The 23,058-nt window shown below is 62.5% G+C and overlaps 5 protein-coding genes across 6 annotated transcripts; 2 read left to right on the top strand and 3 right to left on the bottom strand.

The window, feature by feature from the left end:
* Window positions 1-2: 2 nt before the first annotated feature.
* Window positions 3-8,934, bottom strand: CHLRE_05g237200v5 (uncharacterized protein). 2 transcript variants are annotated; one of them, XM_043062284.1, is made up of 17 exons: window positions 8,591-8,934; window positions 8,062-8,195; window positions 7,626-7,753; window positions 7,037-7,297; window positions 6,519-6,777; window positions 6,024-6,098; window positions 5,609-5,716; window positions 5,191-5,353; window positions 4,649-4,989; window positions 4,242-4,405; window positions 3,681-3,911; window positions 3,467-3,544; window positions 3,066-3,218; window positions 2,520-2,715; window positions 2,130-2,294; window positions 1,851-1,974; window positions 3-1,647 (listed from the first exon to the last, which is right to left on the bottom strand). In XM_043062284.1, exons 1-17 carry the CDS (start codon window positions 8,601-8,603, stop codon window positions 1,514-1,516), a joined length of 2,727 nt encoding a protein of 908 aa, XP_042924849.1. In that variant the 5' UTR covers window positions 8,604-8,934; the 3' UTR covers window positions 3-1,513. The 2 variants fall into 2 exon arrangements, with proteins under 2 accessions (XP_042924849.1, XP_042924848.1); XM_043062285.1 differs by having other exon boundaries at window positions 2,163-2,294.
* A 150-nt stretch (window positions 8,935-9,084) lies between these two features.
* Window positions 9,085-10,985, top strand: CHLRE_05g237150v5 (uncharacterized protein). Its single transcript, XM_001697685.2, has 4 exons — window positions 9,085-9,576; window positions 9,761-9,819; window positions 9,957-10,032; window positions 10,250-10,985. Exons 1-4 carry the CDS (start codon window positions 9,548-9,550, stop codon window positions 10,443-10,445), a joined length of 360 nt encoding a protein of 119 aa, XP_001697737.2. The 5' UTR covers window positions 9,085-9,547; the 3' UTR covers window positions 10,446-10,985.
* A 184-nt stretch (window positions 10,986-11,169) lies between these two features.
* On the bottom strand, window positions 11,170-12,994 carry CHLRE_05g237100v5 (uncharacterized protein). The gene is made up of 6 exons (XM_001697745.2): window positions 12,933-12,994; window positions 12,758-12,852; window positions 12,596-12,667; window positions 12,472-12,514; window positions 12,162-12,249; window positions 11,170-12,026 (listed from the first exon to the last, which is right to left on the bottom strand). Exons 1-6 carry the CDS (start codon window positions 12,958-12,960, stop codon window positions 11,951-11,953), a joined length of 402 nt encoding a protein of 133 aa, XP_001697797.1. The 5' UTR covers window positions 12,961-12,994; the 3' UTR covers window positions 11,170-11,950.
* A 48-nt stretch (window positions 12,995-13,042) lies between these two features.
* Window positions 13,043-17,374, bottom strand: CHLRE_05g237050v5 (uncharacterized protein). Its single transcript, XM_043062283.1, has 6 exons — window positions 17,052-17,374; window positions 16,201-16,312; window positions 15,284-15,420; window positions 14,933-15,002; window positions 14,440-14,560; window positions 13,043-14,003 (listed from the first exon to the last, which is right to left on the bottom strand). The coding sequence occupies exons 1-6, from the start codon at window positions 17,270-17,272 to the stop codon at window positions 13,798-13,800; spliced, it is 867 nt and encodes a 288-aa protein (XP_042924847.1). The 5' UTR covers window positions 17,273-17,374; the 3' UTR covers window positions 13,043-13,797.
* Window positions 17,375-17,545: 171 nt separating this feature from the next.
* On the top strand, window positions 17,546-23,046 carry CHLRE_05g237000v5 (uncharacterized protein). The gene is made up of 7 exons (XM_001697686.2): window positions 17,546-17,815; window positions 18,897-19,032; window positions 19,863-20,019; window positions 20,303-20,458; window positions 20,716-20,831; window positions 21,258-21,419; window positions 21,689-23,046. The coding sequence occupies exons 1-7, from the start codon at window positions 17,664-17,666 to the stop codon at window positions 21,821-21,823; spliced, it is 1,014 nt and encodes a 337-aa protein (XP_001697738.1). The 5' UTR covers window positions 17,546-17,663; the 3' UTR covers window positions 21,824-23,046.
* Window positions 23,047-23,058: the final 12 nt, after the last annotated feature.

Here is a 23,058-nt window from a genome sequence, read left to right as displayed (position 1 = left end):
TCCTTGTTCTCCGTTAGTTGCAAATTGTTTGTCATCTGCTGGGTTCTGGGAATCAGCTGCACCCTACGGGACTTTACCAACCTGCCTTGACACTGTCCCATCACACACCAGCCTCTCCTTAGGCTTTTAGTCCGCCATCGCACACCCTGGAAAGGAAGTCTGCCCGCTCCACATGCCCTGTCACCCATCGACCTCCTCGCTCACCGAACGTGCCCTACCGTAACATTGAATACAGATGCGTATGTAGCCACTTCCGCGGAACAACCAAATGCCACCCGCCAAGGCATAAGCGGCATCGCAGAGGTGTGCCCATACTAAAGTCTTGCCAAACACGACAACCACAACGTCCGACCTGCTGCACAGTGCTACCGCAGACTCTGCATGCTGCCGGTGCCGGCACTCCAGTCCATAGCTAGCCACAGATGTGCATGTAGCCATTTCCGCGGAACAACCAAACGCCACCCGCCAAGGCATAAGCGGTACAGGTGGTACCCATACTAAGTCTTGCCAAACACACAACGACCTCAACCACAACGTCCGACCTGCTGCACAGTGCTACCGCAGACTCCGCATGCTGCCGGTGCCAGCGCTCCAGTCCACATCTAGCCACACCCGTGCTGCCCTTCGTAAGCCTGCATAGTGTTCAGGACGATTCGGTCAGGAACCAAACCACAAAACCAGGCATATCAGAGGGTAAGACGCAAGGTACCTTTCCCCCCATGTTCAGCTGCAGACACGCTACTCATGCAGTGCTTACTCAGGCACACGCACCGCCGCTCACGCCCAACGCCGTATGAAGGAAAGCCGGGGGAACGCCTCGTGCCCTGGGCTGGATACGGGGTAAAGCTCTCAGGCACACGCATCGCCGCTCACGCCCAACGCCTTATCAGGGACAGCCGCGGGAACACCTTATGCCCTGGGCTGGATACGGGGTAAAGCTCTCAGGCACACGCACCGCCGCTCGTGCCTAGCGCCTTTCACGGGACAGCCGGGGAAACGCTTTGTGGTCGGGGCTCGGTGCTGTGCAAACCTCAAACTCATAACACAGGACTTGAGGCGCTTAGAAAAGCACTGTGATATGGCGTCTGCAACCATAGCCCCTGCCGCGGCTGCTTGGGACAAGCATCGTCGCAGCCACAACTGCACCTATCCGCTGCCTTGAGCTACCTCGCAGTCCCCGGGAATGTGAGCAGCGGCAGCGGCCAGCCCGCTGCCCCAATGTCAAACGCCCAAGCCCACGCCAGTGCTGTCTCGTCGCCTGATGCGATGGCGCAGCTGATGGTGCAGCCGCGGGGGTGACGCCGGCGGGGGGCAGCACGCGTCCAACGTTAGCAATGGCGACGACGGCAGCCGTGGCCTGTGGGGGGCCACCGCCGCAGCACTGCCGTTGCGCTCTCCCACGACGCCGCTGCCCGCGGCACGAATCCCAAACACCCGAATCTCAAAACAGCTGTGGAGCCACTGCAGCGCATGCCGCGTCCTGCATATGCCAGGGCCGACCGTAGCCCGCCCATTACGGGTGCAGGGGCACCCCTGCCGCGGGGCTGTGCAGTGCCTCCAGCGCCTCTCGCAGCCGCTGCTGCCGCTCGGCGCACCACAGCCGCCGGGCCGCCAGGTGCGGGTGCTCCGCCAGCAGCCGGGGGGCAGCTGTGGAGCAGGCAGTTGGTGACGAAGGTGGAGGCGATGAGTTGAGTGCCTTGGGAACACCTCCCCACGGAGGTGCAAAGCGCCCTTCCCACGCCTGCCCGCACACCCTTGCACAAGCTGGCGCGTTCATCATTGCTTATGCCTTCCTTCCCAAAGCCCATGTTGCCCAGCAGGAGGGCAACCCACCCCGCCACCCGGCGCACCTGCCACAATGTCCTGCCCCGCCGCCTGCACCGCCGCCGCCACCTCATACGGGTCACCCAGGCGGTCCAGGAGCGTGTCGCGGATGGGCATGGGCACAGAGGCCCGGACGCGGCCGAAGGCGACCTGTGCGCGTGTTTGCGTGTGTGCGCGTAAGACAAACTCGCACTGGGATGGTGGAAGGTCAAGATCAGGAAGGGTAAACTTACTGGGCATTCCCAAGAAGGAAAACAGCACACGCCTGCATAGGCATTCAGCCGCGGCGTTTGTGCGTTCCGCACCAGGATCGCACCGCCTACACCGCCGCTGCTGACCTTGAAGTAGGCGAGGCAGGAGGCGGCCATGTGCAGCTCGTCATCCACCGGCGTGGGCTGGGCCAGGAAGGCGGCATCGAAACTGGCAAACTTGACGCCGTAGGTCGCCAGCTCCGCCAGTTTTATTTCGATCTGGCGGGAGGATGTCATGTAACAGATACGGCGGCGGCAGTGGTGCGTATGGTACCGGTCCGCGGCACAACAACCATCGCGCGCAGTTCCGTGAGCCATCCCGTTAAGAGTTCACAGTACCACCGTCCGAGATCCCTGACAGTGGGTCTAAGCTGTCAACGCTTGACTGCCAACCTGACCCGACCCGACCTGATCTGACCGCCCACCAACGTTCACCAGACTCACTTGCTGCCGCTGCTCGTCGCTCAGTGCGTTGGGCCGCAGGTAGGCGCGCTTCATGCGGGCCAGGAAGTCGGCTTGCAACTCCTGCAGCTGCGCCTTGTCGCCCGGGTACACGTCCCTATCCTCCATGCGCAGCTGCTTCTCAATGAACTCCGCCGTCGCGTCCGACAGGCCCTCCACACGTCGCCACAGCGCATCGCTGTTGGCGTGAGGTCGAGCGGAGAGAGACACCATGAGCAGCAGGCAATCCAACAGCAAGAGCGGGCAGCGGCAGGTGTGGCCGCGAAGCGTGTCAGTGCAGGGCCTGTGAGCACCGGCCCTAGCTGCGAGCGCGTTCCTAGCAAGTCCACAATTCCACACGCAGCAGCATTCGGCCCACCCGCTCTCGGCCAGCACTCAGCCAGCCCTCAGCCAGCCCTCAGCCAGAACTCGGCCAGCCCTCAACCAGCACTCAGCCAGCACTCAGGCTTCAGACACAACCACACTCCCGCCACGGGCTCCATACACAACCACGCTCACGCCACGGGCTCCATACACAGCCACACTCACGTCACGGCGCGGCTGCCGGCGGGGAAGTCACGGAACTCCACCGCCACCACCTGGTCTGTCAGGTCGTGGGCGGCCGCCGCCACGTTGCCCAAGCAGGCCAGGGCCGGGCCGCGCCACTGGCCCTTGAAGCGCTGGAGCAGGCACTCCATGGCCCTGGTGGGGTGGGGTGGAGTGGGGGCATATGCCCGAGCCCACCAAGTAACATCAGCAGGGAACAGATAGTGTACGAGGGAGCGAGCGCGTTGCCATTGCGACGGGCATGCAGCGCGAACTTGCCACGGCCCTGCTGCACACGAGGGCCGACAGCGCTCCCATACGCGCATGAGGGAGACAATATGACAGGAAGTGAAATGTTCGCAGCCCCTCAGTTCTAGCAACATAGACCCGTCGATGGCACACACCTGTAGGGGCTGAAGCCGGGCAGCTCGCGGCCTAGGTGGCGCTGGCGCAGCTCCACCACCTCGGCGAGGGTCATGAACCTGCACGCGTCCGGAACGGCATGTCGCAGGTGGGGTTCGCACGCCGCTGGCAGCGTACCCTCAGGCCCCGATTCCCAACATCCAGTGCCCCTGCAGTTGAGGCAAAGCAAAATGCGGAACTCCCTGAACTACTCACGTCTGTGGAAGCAGGTGGTCGGTTAGCAGCTGCTGGACCTCGTCGCTATAGAGAAACGCCGCCGCCTCGGCCTCTGTGGTGACGGCGGGGGCGCCCAGCGCCGCCGCCAGGGCCGACACATCCAGAGCGCCGCCCTCCCACACCTGCTGCAGCTGTGCGTCGCTGTCGCCGCCACCGGCCGCGGCGGCGGCGGCGGCCGCGTCTGGGCCCTTGCCAGACGCGTCCAGCGTGCTGTGTGCGTGTCGGGTGGGGGCATGCACTCAAGTTCCAAGCCGTCGAGCAATGGGAGGCAGCGAGCGCGCGGGCAACATAGGGCAAGAGGTGATGCTCGCTGGGTAGGATGGCGATGGCAAATGCACACGGAGTGGACCACCCGTACCACACAGCATTGCTAGATCGAAGGCTAGCTGCGCCGGCCTTTACACGCAAGCCGCTGCATCACAACTCGCCAGAACCCGCATCCATATCAGCGCTTCGCAGCCCGCACCGCCGTGCCGCACCGCCCACCAGCGCACTTCTTAGAGCTTGGTTTTCGTTTTCGTAACCACCCACGCCTCTCACCCGATGAGTGTGGTCCCCACCAGGAAGGCGGGCAGGCAGCGCATGACGCGCTCGCAGTAGTCGTCGTACATGGCCTGGGTGCGCTGGTAGAAGGTGCAGTCGTCGTCTGCGCGTGTGTGGCAGCGCAGTGCGGCCGCCACGCGTGTCAGCATCCGGTCCAACTCCTGCGGGCGGGGTGGGATGGACACGGACGGAATGCCCAGATGGGAGGAAAGCACACACCACCGGGCGTGGTGTGTGAGGGCGTGCGTGGCGGCACGGCAAGCACACGATAGATTGCGCAATCTACCGAGCGGCAACACGAACTGTGGCAGGAAGCGAGGCCCGAGCGCGCGGCGGCGGGCTCACGCACACACGTACACAAGAACGCTGGCATACATAATAATTGCGCGCGCGCGCACACGCACCCGCGGCGCGTCCTGGATGGGTTGCGGCATGGCGCCCAGCTCCTCCTGCACCGCCGCCTGCAGCTCCCGGCAGCTGCGCCGCATCTCAGGCAGCTGCGCGATGACCAGCTCCACCAGCAGGCCGCTGAGGCCGCGGCGCAGCGCGGCGGCGCCCATCCTCCGCTGTAGCTCGGGCTGCCGTCGCAGCGCGGCCGCCCAGTGTTTGTGCCCGGCGAAGTACGCGGCCTCGTCGGCCCGCGCCTGCTCAAAGGTGATGTTCATCGCGAGGCCGTCCTGGCTGGGGTTCTTGACAACGTAGTGGCCCAGGGGGTGCTGGGGGTGCGCCACCCGCGCCGAGCCTCCTGCATGCATGACGGGTTCGTAGTGGGTGGGTGGGTGCCGCCACAGGGGTTGCACCGTTGGGTTGCAGCACGTACCGGGAACTTTGAGGTACACAGGATACACACGTAGCATATGTGGGATAGGCCGCTGACTAGCCTGTACATGCATGTGTGTGAGTGCTGACAGCACTTGGAGGGAGCAAACATGAGCACAGGCCGCACCTGCTGCGCCAGCTCCCGCAGGCGGTGCGCCGCATGCCCCCACCAGCCGAATCAGCTTGAGGGTCTCTCCAGCCTCGTGCTCCGGCACCCTGTCGGGCTTTGTGATGATGCCAATGCTGCGCCTGCCGTCCGGGTCCACCTCGCGAGTCATGAGGCGAATCGCCTGCAAGGTGGGGAAGTCAGCGCCGGCAAACAGCAGCAGCACCAGCAACTTGGGCGATCGCGGCGAGGCTTACAGAGTGGTTCTGACGTTCTGTGTACCGAAATCAGGGTTCCGTAATCAGGGGTTGAGGGGGTCAGAAGTGCTTATCCCTGCTGGTCCGCACCCTGCTGTAAGCAGCAGGGCCCCCAACATTTAAACCCAGGCGGGCTGCGGGCCGCGGCCGGAAGTTTCCGCACGCCGGGCGCACTACCCTACCTGCGTCTCGGCGTCCTGCCCGGCAGGCAGCGCCATTGCGATGATGTGGTGCTCCGGCGCCAGGTTGGCTTTGACCATGTCCTTGACCAGCTCGATGAGCCTCGGGTCCTGTTGTTGTAAGGCGTAACGTATATTCCGTGGCATTGGGCACATTTGGTTGCGGGTTCTACTAGTGACCGCCGCGCCAGCAGTTCTTAGGCATTTCTGTGACGTACGTCAGGATGTCCGGAGTGCGTGCTTGGCCCCATCCTATGCTGCTCTTGCTCAGGTTGCGGGCGTGCACCCGACCCGCCCCCATCCCATAAGCATCATCACTTGCAACTAACGCCTCTACCTGTGCTCCGCTCGGTTTAACTTGGTTTGGTTTATTTGGAGCTGGTGTTTACAAGCCCCGCCCCCGCCAACTCCGCATCACCTCGTGGCTGTGTATGATGCCTGGCAGATCGATGATGGTCAGGTCCGCCTCGGCGCCGTCGATCTCCAGCACCACCTGTGTGCGTATGTGTGTGTGTGTGGGGGGGGGGGTTCCATGCATGTTAAATAACTCGAGAAGACGTAGACTGCAGACTGCGGAGGAGCACCACCTGTGTGTGTGTATGTGTGCGTGTGTGTGTGTGGGGGGGGGGGGAGGGGGGGGGTGCTACAAAGCCCCAGCAGGGGGTAGGGGCAAGAGGGAAGGCACCACGCAGAACCGCGGCTGGTATGTGCCTGTGTCCGAGCGTCTGAGGAAGAGCGCTTGCTAAGCAAAAGACTGGTACAATGAAAGAACTGTATCTAGTGTTCGGCAAAACGCACGTTCTGTGGTGGCAATAGGCAACAGGAGTACGGCACATGACTGCTGGCTAGCTGAAGGCGTCTCACCATTGACACAACATGGAATTACCACCATAACGGCATCCCGCGCACGCACCTTGTTGGGCGTGAAGGGCAGCTCGTAGTGGGAGGCATCGCGTAGCGCGAGCAGCTTGGCGGCGGCAGCGGGCTGGCGGCCGGGCTGGGCGCTGGACAGCAGGGGAACGAAGGCACCAGCCCCACCCGGCGTGTCCTCCACAGCGCGTGGGTTGAGCAGCACAGCCTGTGCGGCCAACACGCAGGTGGCGATGTGCGCCTTGTCCCTCACGACGCAGAACGGCTGCTCGGGCGGCTTCGTGGCCAGGCGCACGCCGTCGCTGCATGCAAAGGGGGGCGGATGGTTCAAGGCCGAGTTGGTGTGCCGTGCTGCTGGTCCCAGTGCGTGAGAACGAACCCACGCATGACCAGCGGGGGACAGGTTGTGTAGAGGACCGTCACGTGGCAGCCCCGGCCATGCGCAAGCGTGCAGCACAGCGCAGATGCGCACACGGAGCACTTGCAAGCACCTGCTATCTGCACACCTCCCCACCCACCTACCCCGCACATCCTCCCCGCACACCCGCTCCGCACACCTACCTGTCAAACTCGCGGCACAGCTTGATGCGGCACTGCCACGCGGAGGCGCTGCTGCCACCGCCGCCGCCGCGGGTGGTGCCCGGGGGCAGGCCCGCGGCGTTGTTCACCACAGCGTCGTCCTCTTCGTCCTCTTCGTCCTCATCGTCCTCGTCGTCCTCGCCGTCCTCGCCGCTGTGAGGGCCTGGCGGGCTGCTGGCGGCAGCTGCCGACAGCGCAGAGCCGCCACACACACCGGTAGCTGCGGGTAGCTGCTGGGTCGTCCTGTGGCGGCATGGGTTGCAGTGTGGGGCACAGGGGACTCACTCAGCGCCCGTCGGCTTGCGCTCGCTGGAACCCGGGCAGCCCAGCTGCGCGTAAGGCCGGACGCGTTGCACCGCCGCACGCATGCATGCATGCATGCACACCACACGCTTACACGCATTACACGTTGATTGTCTACAGCTACCCGGTGTGAACGCACCCAAGCAGCCCTCGGAGTCCCACCCTGTTGACATGCTAAGAATGCCCGCATGGCTGAATGTCAACGGAACGCTAAGGATGCCCGTATGGCTGAATGTCAACACACCCGTGCATCCCGGACCACACGCACCTCATGCGGACCTCGGTGGGGCACCTCGTGCATGTGCCGTCGGAGCGCGGCAGGGGCACGCCGGCACTGGCCTCCACCACACTGCTCTTGCCGCTGGACTGGTCGCCCGCAATCACCAGCGTGGGCACCTGCGCGGCCAGCGGCGGGCGGCGGCGCGGTCAGGAGGGACAGCAGCTGCTACTGTATGGTATCGGTTCCCACCCGCGAGGCATAGCTTGAGGGGCACGCTGCTAACGCACCACCGCTACGGCCCTGCACAGGGCGCACACTCAGCTATCCAGCCCACCTAAACCCACATGTCGCTGTTCCCCTGTTCCCCTGCACCCCCCGGCACGCGGCTCAGGTTGTGCCCTTGGGTTGTGGCTCTGGTTAACCTAGTGACCCCGGCGGTGCCCCACGCATGGCGCCACAGGCACGTACGGGGGGTGTCACCTACCTGCAGGTCGCCGTCAACGCCCAGCTCGCGCAGCGTGTTGGTGGTATTGAGCACGCGGCGCACCGTGCGCTGGTAGGCCGTGTCCGCAAGTGTGGCGCCGCCGCTGGCGGCCAGACCAGCCGCCGCAACGGCAGCTGCAGCAGCAGTTGCAGCAGCAGCAGCAGCCATGAGTATGTGCGTGCAAGTGCGTGTAATGGCCGCAGAAACAGCGGCCTGTGGAGATCAGGTGGCGGAGAGCAAGGAATGAGGCCGGTCGCACCCGTACCCAAGGTTTCATACCAGTGATCCGGCACGTGCAACCAGTGATGCGGCGCATGCGACCAAAGGAAATTTTCAACCGTTGACCTATGTGCCGACCCAGGGGCCACCGCACATTACCGCGCAACCTAGGCAGTGCCACCCGCTTTCTGTAACAAGGTGCTCATTGTTCTATTGCGGGCGGCTTTGGGCCGTGTGTGTCAATGGAGCAACCAACGCACTGGTCCTGCGTTGGTGCTGGGTAACGCGCGCACGAACGCAACACACGAACCGGCCGCGGACATCCCTTGTATTCTCAAGAGATGATAGAGCGCTCGGCGTCCACTCCTAATCTGTGCTGCCGCTCTCACCTTAACATGACCACAATCCTGTCATACGGAACAAGTAGACTGCAGTTAGCCGACACGGGTTCAAGGGTCGTGGTGCACGCCACGTCGTCCACGGCCGTAGCGCCACGCGCCATTCATCCAGAGCCAGTGCATGTTTTTGGGTCGTTGGCATAGCACGCCCATGGGGCTTTGGCATGGCACGCCCAGCTGCCGACTCGTAGTCCCGGCTGGCGCGCTGGAGCACAGGACAGAAGAACGGCGTGCCCGACGTCCCCGCAGACGCAGGTACAGGGCCTGGGCATGTTCGCATGTTTTGCATGTGCTGGGTATTATGTACTGCTCCTGAGGCACAAGGCAGCTGTTTCACGCGTCCAGCACGCCTGAGGCGTGGCACAGTCACAAGTTGGGTTCCCACAACGCCATACACCAGAAAAGGCATATTAATTACAGTTGCAAACATATAGTTTTGCAGACACACAATTCGCCCTGCATCAAAAGCTAGCATTTGGATCCAGCGCCCTCAAATTGAACACCAAGGGTGCAACCACTGCGACGCTGACATTGATGCTTCTAAGACATAGCTAATTACAGGTCATCGCATTTACAGTATCATGGCGTCCGCGCAAGTACCTGGCTCGAGCCTTCTTTCTTCACGCAACCTTTCCGCGCGGCTTGCCTCAACCTCAGGGCGGCCATATGCAGTGCCTCAGCGACGCAGTATCACAATTTGCTCCGCCTTCAAGCTCAGTGACGTGACTGGCTCTTCTGGCTCAAACCGGACTGCTATGGTGGCCATCGACCCCACGGTGCCCAGCACTAGCGCTATTGCATCACAGGAACGCTCTGGGCCTTCTATTCCAATCATTGCTCTTGCTGTGGGCGCTGTGGGCCTTGCCGCGATGGTATTCAAGAAGTTTCGACAGAACGGGTGAGTCAATTGTCAAGGGTGCAGGTCGTCGCGCTGAAAGTTTTGCATGTGCCTTCGCAACAATGATCATGTCGATCCTGCATAGATAGAAACATGATGCAGCAGAGCCAGTGGGTCCCAACTCCGCCAACTCGCACGCTCACGCTTTTCTGCCACGTCCGCCCACATCGTCCCCTCCCCGTAGGCTTGATGACCACACCTACCGGTACAGCGCCAGCTTGCATCTCAAGGATGTGATGAAAGGTACACTTGGTCGGTGCTCCTATAGATCAGGTGCTGGCATTGGCAGCGTTGACCACCCATGCGCTAGCCCCTACGACGTGAGCGCCTCCGCAAGTCCGCCTCACCCAACAATGGTGTGCCGTTTTGTTCCGGTGCAGATGTGAACACTGTGCGCATTGACGACCTGACACCCGAGCAAATTGAGGCCGCACGTGCTCGTCGCAGCAAGGAGCGGTAAGCCATGGGGGCAAGGCTGCCAGCAGGCGAGCACGAAGTCCTGTTGTACGCGAACTGCCCACACAGCCCCTCGATTGCACTCCTGCGACACGCGCCCCGCAACATGGTCCGCACACCACGCCAGCACTACACGTCACGCGTTGTACACGAGCCCGCAAGTGCCGGCACCTTTTCGTCTTACGCCGCCCTTTCCCGCCCGCGCCTCCCCAAGCAGTGCCAACCACCGGCTGTGCCTGGAGGATGTCGAGCTGCCGCAGAACCACCCCTTCGCCACCAAGCAGAAGCTCACGCAGGAGCAGCAGGACGCGGCGCTGCAGAACCTCCGCGCGCGCAGCATGCGCCGCCGCAACTACGAGGCAATGCAGGAGGGCGCCAATGGAGGCATGGGCGGCATGGGCCGCTCACGCTAGGTGGATGGCGATGCAGTGTCAGGGATGGGGGTGGAGGGGAGGGGTAGGGGTTAGGGGCGGGGGCAGCGTTGCAGGCGCGTGTTGCAGGTGCCAGGATGGGTGTGATTCTTCATTTGCAGGAAGAGGAGTGCTGGTAGGCGTATAGACCATACAGATAGGCTATGCGGTCCTTGAAGAGCAACATGACAGTGGACGTGGAAGCGGGGAAGTCTGCCTCATTGCGGGGCGGGTGGCGGCGGCACTGTGGCAGCCTGGCCGAGTGCAGGATGGAGCCGCCAGGAGCAGGCTGGCCGCGGTCTGTCCTAGGGACTTGACAGCGCGGTCTTGACTTTTAAGACTGGCGTGCTAACCCAATAAAGGACCAGGTGATACATAAGACGCTGGCATGACTGTGTGCAATACTAGACTGCTGTCATGTGATCCTCCGATTAATTGGATTGATGTGGATGCCTGAGGCGTGAGGCTCTTGACCACCTGGGCAATTGCACATGTCTCCCATTTGACATGGGCCTTGGTGCTGCCATGTAAGGTAACGGATACAGTACTTGCTGGGGCCCAAACGGTGGGCCTTTAATGCACGTCGCGTCGTCAAGACAGAACACGCTATGTCGGTCAGAGGAGTCTTGGTGACCAACCCTACAGCGTATGCTGCATGAGTCCATTCGGCTTCGTACTTTCGGCATTGATCACGGTGCTCCCGGGCTGCCTTGGGTACCTCTCCCAACAAATGACAACAATGTTACAGCGGTTACACTTGCCAGACGTGCCTTCCAGTCTCAGAGGCTTTGCACACGACAGGGCACATGAAGAGGTCGCCGGCGGCCAGCTGCTTAGCCCAGACCCTAACTGTGCACTTCGGTACTTCTGCGCCTGGGAACCGTGAATGCCTCCGCTGGCCGTACCTACCGTGCTTTTATATAATAATCCACACGTCAATATCGTTGCAGAGCCATTGAGCCACTGCATGGATGTGTGACTCCACACCCCTGCGTCCAGCGCGGCTCCACCAGTTAAATCCCCCAGTCAGTTGGTGGGACCACGCGATCGGCCCTCTCCCTGCCCTTCCTGGGCATCCTGGCACACGTTGATAGTTCTCCTTAAAACCTCAGTGTGTGCATGCATACTAGGTCAATCCAATATTGTGCCGATGCCACCCCAGTCTAGCTGAGGTACGGACGGTGTTTTGCAACCCCCGCATTTGTTCCGTCTGGCCGCTGTGTGCTCCTGAGTCCTGACCACCACACCACCCATACATGCTTGTCTGTGCTCCTGCTCTGCAAGCCTCCAAGTGCCCTCTCACGCGCTCGTATTGCACTGTACACATATGTGTACACACCGCTTTCGTACGGTGCAGCTGTGAAGGGGCGCTGCACCGGAACACTCGCGCCCTTGCGTTCATCCTGCTTTTGCACATGGGCCCCGTTCACAGTCCGAGTCACTTGCGCACACAGTAACACCTAGCAGCTACATGATTGAAGCAATCTGCACGCGCTTGAAGCACGCCCTCACTGGTGCGTCTTTGCCTGGGGTGGCTGTGTTCGCCCCTTCGCCGCCAGCTCGACCAGCGAGTACAGAAGCGGCCTGTGGGAGCACAGGCACGGCATAGGCGGCCCGACGTCAATGTGTACAATAAATAAATGCACCCCGGCAGCTGCCTGTTCATGCATACAGCCATGCAAGAATGTCCACGGATGCTTTCCCCAAGAGCGCACTCACAGCTGGGCGGAGTTGGGCCCCTCAGGCACGTTGAGGTGTGAGGCCAGGAAGGCGCGATCGAAGGGGCGCACGGCCGGTTGCCCAGACTCTGCAAATGCAGGACCCAGCGCAAGTTGCAGCAAGTTTCAGGGTTAGGCTCATAAGATGGGACTAGCGGGCTCTGTTTGGTTGCCGGGAAGTGGCATTCGGTAGGCCATACCAACTGTGCCAGAGTCTGGCGTCTGCCCCCAAACGCACTCTGCAGTTCCACCTTACACCTCCTCTTGACCCGCGTTGGGTACCGTGACCACTTGCCCTACCAGTGACTCACCTGGTAGGAACACAGACACGGTGCCGCGGTAGGCATTGTACACCTGTGCCGGGTGGGACACGAACGGCGTGGAGCAATGTCTCGCGACTTCGCGCACAGCATTCCCCTTGGGGCCCCAACGCACCAGGTATTCTCGTATGAGCTCATTTATAAGCAGGTTCTCGTTTGAGACTTGAGGCAATGCCTTTTGGTCCGCCTGCGTGAGTGCGGCACCTGTCGGTCTGCCTGTCGGTGCCCATGCGCGACAGCTGAACCCTTGCAGTGCATATCGGCGGGTACGCTCTACCTCGTTTGCGTTGTGCAGAGCGTTATATACGTCCGCCCTGAGCTGGGCCTTCAGCTGGCGCAGCTTGCCGCTGCGGTCCAAGTTCTCGCGCAGAGCTGCAAAGGACACAACTCTGTGTTGAGCTCGATGAAAGAATCATACTGAGCTCCCAGCAGTTCCTGAGGCAGCAGCTCACCGTCCTTAAGGTCCTCGACAGAAGCCATGTTTGTTTTGTGCGCGATTCTTTCCTGACCCCAGGCTTGACGTGATGATGATGTAAATAGACAACGAAGTATCTCAGAGTCTTTAGGTGCATACGTGTAAAAGCTGTATGTACCGTAGATTGGCAGCGCTTTCATTCAGGCACGGTCGCCACATGTGTTGCTCATCCACGTCAGTGGCGTGACCCCTCCACTCCCGAGAGCCCCTCGTCTCACATCCTCAAACTCCAGTATCTTATCCACCATCAACGAACACTAGCTCAAATGCTACAGCCACCAGTGCACCACCTTGCTGCTGACGCCATGTTGCTTCCGCAATCTCATGCTAATGCTACTCCATGACCGGGGGAGCGGCTGTCAGCACGCAGCCGGCTCCGTAGTCCCTGCGGCACAGCCACACGCACCAGGCACGCATCTCAGCTTCCGGTCCCAGAATTCCAGGTATCGTTGGCTAATACTGGCAGCACCTGCCAACCCAACAACTGGGGCGAAACGCCGTCCAACAGCCGACATACGATAGACGGGGCGCCCCGGCTCTGCCTCACACCTTTCCCCAGCCAGAGCCCACCTGAACCCATCAACACACAACAGCATTCTTCGGCCTCACACATACTCCATGCTTCCCTCTGCATGTTTCATAATCCATAGCACAGCTGCCCCGCCGCGTCACCCCGGCCCTGCATTGCCGCCCACACGCAAACCACTCCTCCACGCGCCGCGGCACCCCACCACGCAACCTCGCCACCCCAGGCCCCTCCCTCAGCTAACCCAGTCCCCAGCCCCCACGCCCAGCAACCCAGCTACCCCATCCATCCGAGCACCCCTCCCTGGGTCAACGCCTCAACGGTCAAACTTCTGGCAGTACTGCCCGCCCGCGTACGCCCGAAGCGCCCGGTCCCCGCAGTACCCTGGCACGCCGCCCTGCGCCTCCGCCTCCGCCGCCGCTGCGTCGTCATCAGTGGCCAACTGGGACAGGTCTGTCACGCGGCTGGAGTAGAGCACGCCGTCAGTCAAGATCTGGCGCGGCACACGCGCGGCGCCGCGGCCTGTAGAGGGCACAGAGGGGGAGGAAGAGGTGCGGGGTAGGGTCTCAGGAGTAGGCCGGGCCGGAGGAGTAAGCGCGCCCCGGTTGAGGGTACGGTGCAGGCGCCAGCTCCACAGCCCGTGACCCAAAGCCAGCCCGAGAAAGCGGAGGAGCTGTGGTCCTAGGCAGGATGAAAAGGCCCGCGACGACCCCAATGCAGCGGGTCGCCTGCGCCTGCAGCTTTGAGCCGCGCCACACGTAATGGCGAGGCCATGTCTAAGACCTTCGCACAGCCATACAACCACCGCCACCTACCCCAAACGTACTTCACACATACATACCCAATCCAGCGTCGCATCGCAACGCATCGCATTGCACACACTGTCCTGCCCTGTTCCCTTCCTCCCGCTCCCAAACACACACCATGGGGTTTCACAGCGCTCAGGGGCGTCACTCACCGTACATGCCGTCGGCGTCGCTGCCAGCCTTGATGAGCCCGAACAGCAGCACGGCCGTGGCCAGCAGCACGCCCGCCGAGCCCACCAGCGTGGAGCGCAGCTTGGACAGCACCGGCTTCACCTGGGGCAGGTTGGGTGGGTGAAGTAAGGGTTACATTCATGATTAGTCACGGGAAGGGGTGGGGTGGAGGAGGAGGGTGTGGGAGGTGTGGGAGCTGTGGGAGGTGGGGGCGGGTGAGGGAGGGCGGGGGAGGGTGGGGGAGGAGGATGCGCGTGTCGTAAGAGGTCACCCCTTTCCACTCCACGCAACCGCCAGCTCTGATTTCTCCAAAGCCCACACACCCACTACCGTAATTCCACTTGACGCTACCGTGTCCCACACAGAACCTCACACCTGGGGTCCCAATTCACCTCCTCGCCTCTTTCTTTCATCCCCTCCTCTCCTCCTGCTTCCTTCATCCCCTCCTTCCAGGCCTCCTCCGCCCCGCCTCACCTCGTACGTGCCCAGTAGGCGGTCGCGCATCAGCACCTCGGGCGGCTTCACAAACATCTCACCATCATACCTGTGAAGGTGTTGGGAGAGATGCAAGTTAAGTGTCATGGCGAAGGAGAAGTGTTGGTCCAATGCATGCCGTGTGTTTGGCCGACGATGTGGAGCGGCAGCCATTCCGGTTTGAGACAATTCCGGACGGTCGCAATCACGCCGGCGAGAACGGCACTTCCATGGGCCCCAAACCTATGCACCCTCCCAACCCCCGTTCCCATGAACCCTTCCCCTTCCATCCCCATGGACCCTCCGCCCTCCCTCCCTCCCTCTCCCATTCACCCCCTGACGCCCCCTCACCAGCCGGTCTCCTCGTAGGGCACAGCCGCGGACAACAGGCGGTCGCCCACGTAGCTCCAGCCCAGGTAGATGCGGATCACCACCACCGCCACCACCACCAGCGCGCCGGTGGTGCCGGACAGGAACCACTCCAGGGGCTGTGAGAGGTTGAGAGAAGGAAGCAGGGAACGGGGGAAGGGAACTTGATTAGGCGTGCACAAAGTTTCCACGCTGGTGCCCACGGGCGAAGGCACAGGCAGCTTGAAGGCGGCCCCGGGAGTTGTGTATGACGAGTCTGATGGGTGCGCCTGCAACGACCCTCTACCGTGACTATCAGACCAATGCCCCACAGCAGTGTTTTCGCCCTAACCCAAGCCCGCGTACGTTTTCCCAAATTCAACACCCGCCTTATCTTCGACTACGGTCAAGCGCTGTACGCTGAAGCGCCTGCCCCGTCCGGTCCCATGCCACCCATCGGCCGACCACAGCTCCACACCTAACAGTCTTCGTGGCCACAACGGCCTAGGCTTCGACCCTGTTCCCAGGCACCTCCGCTCCGTAGCCCTGCAGCCCCCAGCCCCCAACCCCCAACCCCCCAGCCCCCAACCCCCCAGCCCTCCTCCAGTCCTCCTCCAGCCGCCAGCCCTCCTCCAGCCCCCCAGCCCCCTGACGCCCTCCTCCAGCCGCCGGCCCTCCTCCAGCCCCCCCAGCCGCCAGCCCTCCTCCAGCCCCCCAGCCCTCCTCCAGCCCCCCAGCCCCCTGACGCCCTCCTCCAGCCCCCAAGCCCCCAGCCCTCCTCCAGCCCTCCTCCAGCCGCCAGCCCTCCTCCAGCCCCCCAGCCCTCCTCCCGCCCCCCAGCCCCCTGACGCCCTCCTCCAGCCGCCGGCCCTCCTCCAGCCCCCCAGCCCCCTGACGCCCTCCGCGCCACGCCCACGCGCCTGGTCCACTGGCTCGAAGGTCTGGTAGGCGATGGGCCCCCCAATGAAGGCGAAGAAGAACGACCACACACCCGCCAGCCGCTTAACGTAGTCACCCTGCTCCAGCGCGCCCCTGTGGGCGTGCAGGCGAGAGAGGTTGGGAAAGGACGTGTCGGTGCTAGGGGTGCTAGGGAAGGTGAATGGTGGGCGTACGGATATGGAGGTATGGAGTGGGAGGAGGTGGGGGAGGAGGAGGGCGACATCTGAGGTGGAGGCGAGGAGGAGGAGCGGTGGACGTCGGTGTGGGTGGAGGTTGGTTTGGGGTCAACGGTCACAGCCCATCATCCCGGTCAGTAGGTTTGGCATGCCGCCCTGTAAACAGTTTCATACAGGTGTGCATGCTGCATGGCAGCTGCGTGGGGGCTGGGCACAACAGCTGAAGCGTTGTCCTGCACTGCCACCCTCGAACGCCCCGCCCATGAAACCACGGCCGCCTGGCTGCCTAAAACCTGACCTCGGCGAGAGTGCACTGGAAAGCCTAACCAAGGGACTTCTGAAAGAGAGGTTTTAAGAGCTTGTGCGCTGGTCACACAAGATCCTGACCACTGTTACGGCAGCCGAGATGCTGACGGCGGCCCCACACTGGCCCCCGCGCCAAGCCCTGCACATACGCCAGCCCCGGCCCCGCCCTGACGCTGTCTGAAGCCGTTGCCGCAACGCGCGGCCCTATAGCCCCCATACGACAGTCACAACCCCATCAGAAGGAATTGGATTCCGGGAGAGAAAGCTCCCAGAGGGGTTGCGCGCGTGCGCGCGTCACCACGCGCTCACAAGCGGGCGCATCGCCTGCGCCACGCGCCCTGCGTGCTCACCAGGAGTAGAGCGGGTCCGCCTTCAGCTCCGCCAGCTGGTTCACAGGCCGTTGGTCCTTTGGCACTGCTACTTCAAGATAGGGATCTAGCCCGCCCTGCAGCGCTTGGTCGGTGCTCTTCTCGGGTTTGGCTCGCGCGACCGCAACCACCCGTCGGAGGACTGGCCCCCGACCACGCGCTGGAAGCGCTAGCGAGCGCGTTGCGCGTCCTAAACACTGCATCGTTTGGCAAGCGAGTAACCTAGGCGGTGGTCGCAGTGCAAAGGGATGGCAATGGATGAAAGCCAGGCAATTGATCGGAGCTATGTGCGCAGCATCGGGGTGGACTATATGTGTAGGAAAAGGAGCACGAAGTGTGCTGGGGTTGGTTTTTCCGGTGTCCTCCAGGCATGGACCGCAGGTCGCCGAATGCATCATGAACTCAACCCTAGCTTGCAAACCTTCCATCAAATAACATAACATAAGCTTCCTGTTATCATAACTCTAGATACAGGTGACTTGCGTCGCACATTGCGTGCGCGCTTCTCGGCCAGCCGGCCAAACCAACCGCGCACAGTAAGGCGCTGATATTTACTTTTAATTACATACTCTAGTAGCGCTTCAAGCGGCACCGATGCGCAGCGCTTTGTGCGGGGGCCACGGCGTGGCAACACGCATGGCTCGCGCGGTTGTCGCGCCTCAGGCGCCTGCGCGCCTCACATCCAGCCGGCAGATCTGGAATATGGCCAAGGGATTTGGGCTAGGCTTCGCGAGCACCAAGCCTCTGTAAGTGCGGACCCTGCCAGACCCGGCACGGGGTGGGGTGGCAGGTGCGGGCAGGGCAGCACGGGCGCCTGCGCCTCAGGGCCAAGTTTGCGGCACCTGCAGCGGTGCTGGCAACATGGGTACCTTGGGTGGCATACTGGATTTGCGTACAGGTAGCCCCCGTTGCAGCAGGCGGTGGGGTGTCGCAATTCAGTAGGGTCTGGCAGAAGTTCGAGTAGGTTAGCGCAGCCTAGCGGGTGCTGTGCGCACCCACCCGTTTACAGCAACAGCGCGCGCGGCCAGGTGGGAGTGCAGTACTCAGTTGCCGAGGGAGGCCTGCGTCACATGCGGCTATAGCCCTCCTCCTGAGGCCCGTTTGGTCTACATGATGCAGGGGCTGCGGCAGTTCGCAGCCCGAAAACACAGGCCACAGCCGGATCCGTTACTGCGCAAAGGAAAGCCCGGCGGCAAGGCGTGGGTCAGACAGGAAGGCGGGCAGGCAGCTTATGACGGTTTTAAATCTGGCTACCTGTTACAAGAGCGGATGGCAATCTTGGCTGCCAGTCAGCCGGAACTCGGAAGGCGTGCGTTGGTGCTCGCTGTCAGCGCAGACCGTACCCCCTTGCCCGGGCGCGGCGCTAGCCAGTGGGCCGTTGACGCCCGCGAGGGCATCCCGGTGTAGCTGCTTCCCTAGGAGCAGCTGGGCAGTGGGCCTCCCGTGGACGTGCCTGGTACCCAAATCCTGGACTGGGTGCCCGCCGAACCTGGCGCGCTTCGTTCCAGGTCAAGGAAAGGACCGCCAGACCCATGCAAGAATCAACGGGCTCGAACCAACCATCCAGCTAACCAACCGTACATCTGATTAACCGGAATCCGCAGCGGCTTCTGCTTCACCAGCTTCATGGCATCCCCGCACACCTCGTGTACCACCCGGCCAGCGAATTACGCATGCACCCTCACAACGCCACAACCTCCATACCATCTCCAACCACCCGCCCCCGACCCGCCCCCCCTCCCCCCCATTCATGTTCCGCAAGATGGCCTACCGTCTACGACTTCTTAACTAATCATGAATGTAACCCCCCAACCGGCCCTCGCACAGCCACAACCGGCCGCCGCTCAAGCAGGGCAAGGTGTCTCCCAAGAGCCCTGTGCCGGCGCACATCCGGCGGCCGCCCTACGCCGACAAGGGCAACTTCCCGCCCTGGGCGGACCGCAGCCAGGTGCACAACGAGGAGGTGAGAGGCCGCGGTGTGTGTGTGTGGGGGGGGGGGTGTAAATACCAGCACAAACTAAACCAAAACCAACGAAAACAAGCGGAGTGCAGGCAGAGGCGTTAATTGCAAGCGATAAGACTTATGGGAGGTGGGCCGAGGCGTCGTGGAGCAGCAGGGGGAGGGGCGCTGCTGGTGGCGGCAGGGCTGGTGGCAGGGCTGGTGGCAGGGCTGGTGGCAGGGCTGATGGCAGCTCTGGTGGCAGGGCTTGTGGCACGGCTTGTGGCAGGGCTTGTGGCAGGGCTGGTGGTAGGGCTGGTGGCAGGGCTGGAATGCGGAGGCGTGCCGGGGCCGCAGGCAGGGCTTGGGTATGGGCGGGTGCAGGTGAGGGGCGGTAACGCTGGCAAGCAAGGTGCGGGTGGGCAGCGGAGGGCACGAAGGGGAGGGCGGCTAGCGAATGCAACAGAGCCCGGCGGTGGTTTACTTGAGTGCGGAGGAGCACGGACAGGCGGTAGAGGTCCCTAGGGGCAGCCAGGGGACTGCCAGGTCGGTGGAATTGGGCATGCGCCGCGTTTATGTAGGTCATTGAGAAGGCCGCAACGAGAATGGTCCCCGTCCCCGGGGTGGGAGGAGTGCCTGGAAGGAAGGCGACGCAGGAGGGCGCACCGAGTGGTATTGGGTGGAGTTAGCACAGTCGTAGGATACCCGTCGCCCACCCCCCCTCCCCGCCTCCCCACCTCCCCACCTCCCCACCTCCCCACCTCCCCACCTCCCCACCTCCCTACCTTCCCACCTCCCACCTCCCCACCTCCCACCTCCCACCTCCCCAACTCCCCATCGATCGCCTCCACCAGGGCAAGCGCAAGATGCGCGCCAGCGGCCGTCTGGCGGCTCAGGTGCTGGAGTACGCGGGCAGCCTGGTGCGGCCCGGCATCACCACGGACGAGATTGACAAGGCCGTGCACGCCATGATCATTGAGAACGGCGCATACCCCTCGCCGCTCAACTACGGTGCGGCCGGCAGGGAGAGGAGTGGCGGGAGCGGAACGGCGGAAGCGGTGGTGCGGTACAGGGAAAGCAGGCAGTGCGGGAGAGGCGGGCGGGGCGGGATGCGGTAGGTGCGGGGAGGGAGTGGGCGGGGAGTGGGGTTGTCCAGGGCAGGGCAGCCTCACAACACCTGCCCCCTACCCAAACCCTTCCGGATCACCACACCCTTTCGGATCACCACCCACCACACCCACCGCACCCGCCACACCCGCCACACCCACCACACCCACTCTTCCACCCCCCACAGGCAAGTTCCCCAAGTCTGTGTGCACGTCCGTGAACGAGTGCGTGTGCCACGGCATCCCGGACGACCGCGCACTGGAGGAGGGCGACATCCTCAACATCGACGTCACCGTGTACCTGGACGGCTACCACGGCGACACCTCACGAATGTTCTACGTCGGTGAGTGGTAGCAGGGCTGGCGGTGTTTGGGATGTGGTAGTGCAGGTGAGGGGAAGGGTGACCGTGAAGGAGAGGAATCAGGGAAGTCCGTGCAGCCAGACCCTTAGCAACTTGCGGGTTGGGGCGAACGCCACGGCACGGGCAACGCGCGTCCTAGCGCCCACATGCCCCTGAACATATACCTTCACGCGCATTGCGCCTCTCTCTGTTGGGCTCGGGCACGTAATCCCCCTCACCGGATCCCCTTGTGGCTGCAGGCGAGGTGGACCCAGCCGCCAAGAAGCTGTGCGAGGTGACTCAGGAGGCGCTACTGGAGGCCATCAAGAAGTGCGCGCCGGGGGTGCCGTACAACGCCATCGGCAAGACCATCCAGGTACGGAGGCCGCGGAGCGGGCGGTGGGGCTTGGAAGGGCACATATGGCGGCGCGCGCGCGTGGGCCTGCGAGGGGTTGGGTGGCAGGTGTCGGCGGAAAGGAGTGCGTCCAAAGGGGGGGGGGGCGAAAGGGAGCACCAGGTACAGAGGTGGGCTGTGGAGCCGGCAGTGGGTGGGGCTGCGGTATCCGTGTCGGCACGTGCCTGCTTTTGCGGCGTGCTGCTACAGGACGCAAGGGCTGTGCATTGCCAGCGGCTGGACTCTCTCCCTCTGCTGGCCCTTACTCTCCCTCTCTGCCTTGCTCTTACTCTGCTTTGCTTCCCCCCTCGCTTGCAACTAGCGCCTCTGCCTGTGCCCCGCTACTTTGGCTTGATTTAGTTTCGTTTAGGCTGGTATTTACAACCCCGCCCCCCGGCACGACTGCAGACCATTGCGGACAAGCACAAGTACGGCGTGATTCGGGATTATGTGGGCCACGGCGTGGGAGCCGCCTTCCACTCCCACCCCACCATCTTCCACTACAAGAACACGCAGCCCGGGGTCATGCAGCTCGGCGAGACGTTCACCATCGAGCCCATGATCGTGCAGGTGCGTGCGTGTGTTGTGCGTGCTGCTACGTGTTGCGGGAGCAACGGGCTAGGGAGTTGATGGTTGGCTCTGGTTGGCTGCCTCCCATGCCTCAATGTCCATCACCGATAGCGCGTCGTCGCTTATACATTCCACCGCCGCCGCTGACGGCTATGCCCACGCCCAACACATGCACACACAGTGCGTGCCTAGTACACGACGTAAATCATTCGCGTGTACTTCTAACTTCGCTCACTAACACACGGCACGGCATGCGGTGGGGCACGCAGGGCGGCATCAAGTGCGACACGTGGCGCGACAACTGGACGGTGGTGACCAAGGACCGCGGCTTGTGCGCGCAGTTTGAACACACCATCCTGATCACCGAGACCGGCGCCGACATCCTCACGCGAGTGGACGCATGAGCCGGAGGAGTGCCGTGACTCGCGGTCAAGTGCTTTGTGCGCTTGGCTTGAAGGTGGTTTTGTTCTTGTGGGTCTACATGCGTTGCAGTGTGTGTATGTGTGTGTGCGTGTGCGTGTGTGTGTGTGTGTGTGTTAAAAAAACGAAACGAAAGCCCGCCCAGACGACGCCGGAGTTACTTACGGATACCTACCAATTTACCGAGCGTCGCGTGGTTGCCGTCACCCAGGTAGTCATACTTACCCGCGATAAGCCTGTAACCCCACGGGCGACCATTCGGCCTGACCCCGCGATGCACCTGTATGCGTCCATGCTCCGCACCCTGGGCGCGCTAAACAACGTTTACCCAGCACGCCTAATTCCCGTATTCCCGCCCGCTGGTCGTAGTCGAGCTCACCTATAAGCATGGGAATGGAAAGGCATTGTGTGTGTGTGTGTGTGTGTGTGTGTGTGTGTGTGTGTGTGTGTGTGTGTGTGTGTGTGTGTGTGTGTGTGTGTGTGTGTGTGCATGTGTGCGTGTGCGTGCATGGAGCGAGGTTGTGCTTCGTGCGGTGTGGTGTGGCTGTTGCATGGGAGGTCTGATGTGACGTGCATCTGGCCATGCGGACGAGTTCTGCACAGAGTCGAGCCGGGCCGTCATCACCGACCGATCACATTAGAGCACAACACAACGCTGTAGCTGTCAAGCTCACTGGATTGCAGCTGCTTTCCGGGAGCTGTGGCCTGGCGCTTGGTCGGATGCTACGCTTTTAGGAGGAAGGATGGAAAGAGCATAGGTGGCAAGGAATGCGCACGGGGAGTTGCGCACCAGCGCCAGTCGCTGTTGCGTTCACCATTCCCGGCGGTCAGAGGGGGTGGATGGTCATGGTATACGCGTGCGGACCTTGAGGGTGGGTGACTGTGCCAAGTGCCAATGCGCGTGCCGCGAGCACGCAGCGCGAGTAAGCATGTGTATTTATGGTGCAGGTGGTGCAACGTGGCGGTGCCAATGGGGACGCATGAAAGGACAGTAGTACGCAAGGCGGTGTGCGCGTGGGGGTTGGATAGGGAGGTGTGCTGTTGTGCGGGTGTCACATGACAGGGAAGTAGCTGCATGATGATGTCGCGAAAGGCTTCCGCAGGAGTGCAGGACCGTGGGTGCGAAATGGGCACGCATCAGGCGACCGTGTAGCGTCTGTGGGGACTGAACGCGCGGGAGTTCTAGCAGGTGTAAGCATAGGCAAGAGTCCGAATACAC

Source organism: Chlamydomonas reinhardtii, chromosome 5, assembly GCF_000002595.2.
Source record: "Chlamydomonas reinhardtii strain CC-503 cw92 mt+ chromosome 5, whole genome shotgun sequence".
NCBI classification, from domain to species: domain Eukaryota; kingdom Viridiplantae; phylum Chlorophyta; class Chlorophyceae; order Chlamydomonadales; family Chlamydomonadaceae; genus Chlamydomonas; species Chlamydomonas reinhardtii.
This window is presented reverse-complemented; position numbering and strand designations above follow the sequence as displayed.

Excerpts from the sequence above, each read along its gene's own strand:
- CHLRE_05g237200v5 (XM_043062284.1), bottom strand. Across the intron at positions 6,778-7,036 it reads CTGTGCCGCGAGTTTGACAG|CGACGGCGTGCGCCTGGCCA; the intron begins GTAGGTGTGCGG and ends CTTTGCATGCAG. Across the intron at positions 5,717-6,023 it reads GCATCATACACAGCCACGAG|GACCCGAGGCTCATCGAGCT; the intron begins GTGATGCGGAGT and ends TTACAACAACAG.
- CHLRE_05g237150v5 (XM_001697685.2), top strand. The coding sequence starts at position 9,548 with ATGGTATTCAAGAAGTTTCGACAGAACGG. Across the intron at positions 9,577-9,760 it reads AAGAAGTTTCGACAGAACGG|GCTTGATGACCACACCTACC; the intron begins GTGAGTCAATTG and ends CCCTCCCCGTAG. Across the intron at positions 10,033-10,249 it reads GCTCGTCGCAGCAAGGAGCG|TGCCAACCACCGGCTGTGCC; the intron begins GTAAGCCATGGG and ends CTCCCCAAGCAG.
- CHLRE_05g237100v5 (XM_001697745.2), bottom strand. The coding sequence starts at position 12,960 with ATGGCTTCTGTCGAGGACCTTAAGGACG. Across the intron at positions 12,853-12,932 it reads TGTCGAGGACCTTAAGGACG|CTCTGCGCGAGAACTTGGAC; the intron begins GTGAGCTGCTGC and ends TGTCCTTTGCAG. Across the intron at positions 12,515-12,595 it reads AGCTCATACGAGAATACCTG|GTGTACAATGCCTACCGCGG; the intron begins GTGCGTTGGGGC and ends CACCCGGCACAG.
- CHLRE_05g237050v5 (XM_043062283.1), bottom strand. The coding sequence starts at position 17,272 with ATGCAGTGTTTAGGACGCGCAACGCGCTCGCTAGCGCTTCCAGCGCGT. Across the intron at positions 15,421-16,200 it reads CCTTCGAGCCAGTGGACCAG|CCCCTGGAGTGGTTCCTGTC; the intron begins GCGCGTGGGCGT and ends AACCTCTCACAG. Across the intron at positions 15,003-15,283 it reads CCCTACGAGGAGACCGGCTG|GTATGATGGTGAGATGTTTG; the intron begins GTGAGGGGGCGT and ends ACACCTTCACAG.
- CHLRE_05g237000v5 (XM_001697686.2), top strand. The coding sequence starts at position 17,664 with ATGCGCAGCGCTTTGTGCGGGGGCCACGGCGTGGCAACACGCATGGCT. Across the intron at positions 20,020-20,302 it reads CCCCTCGCCGCTCAACTACG|GCAAGTTCCCCAAGTCTGTG; the intron begins GTGCGGCCGGCA and ends CACCCCCCACAG. Across the intron at positions 21,420-21,688 it reads TCGAGCCCATGATCGTGCAG|GGCGGCATCAAGTGCGACAC; the intron begins GTGCGTGCGTGT and ends TGGGGCACGCAG.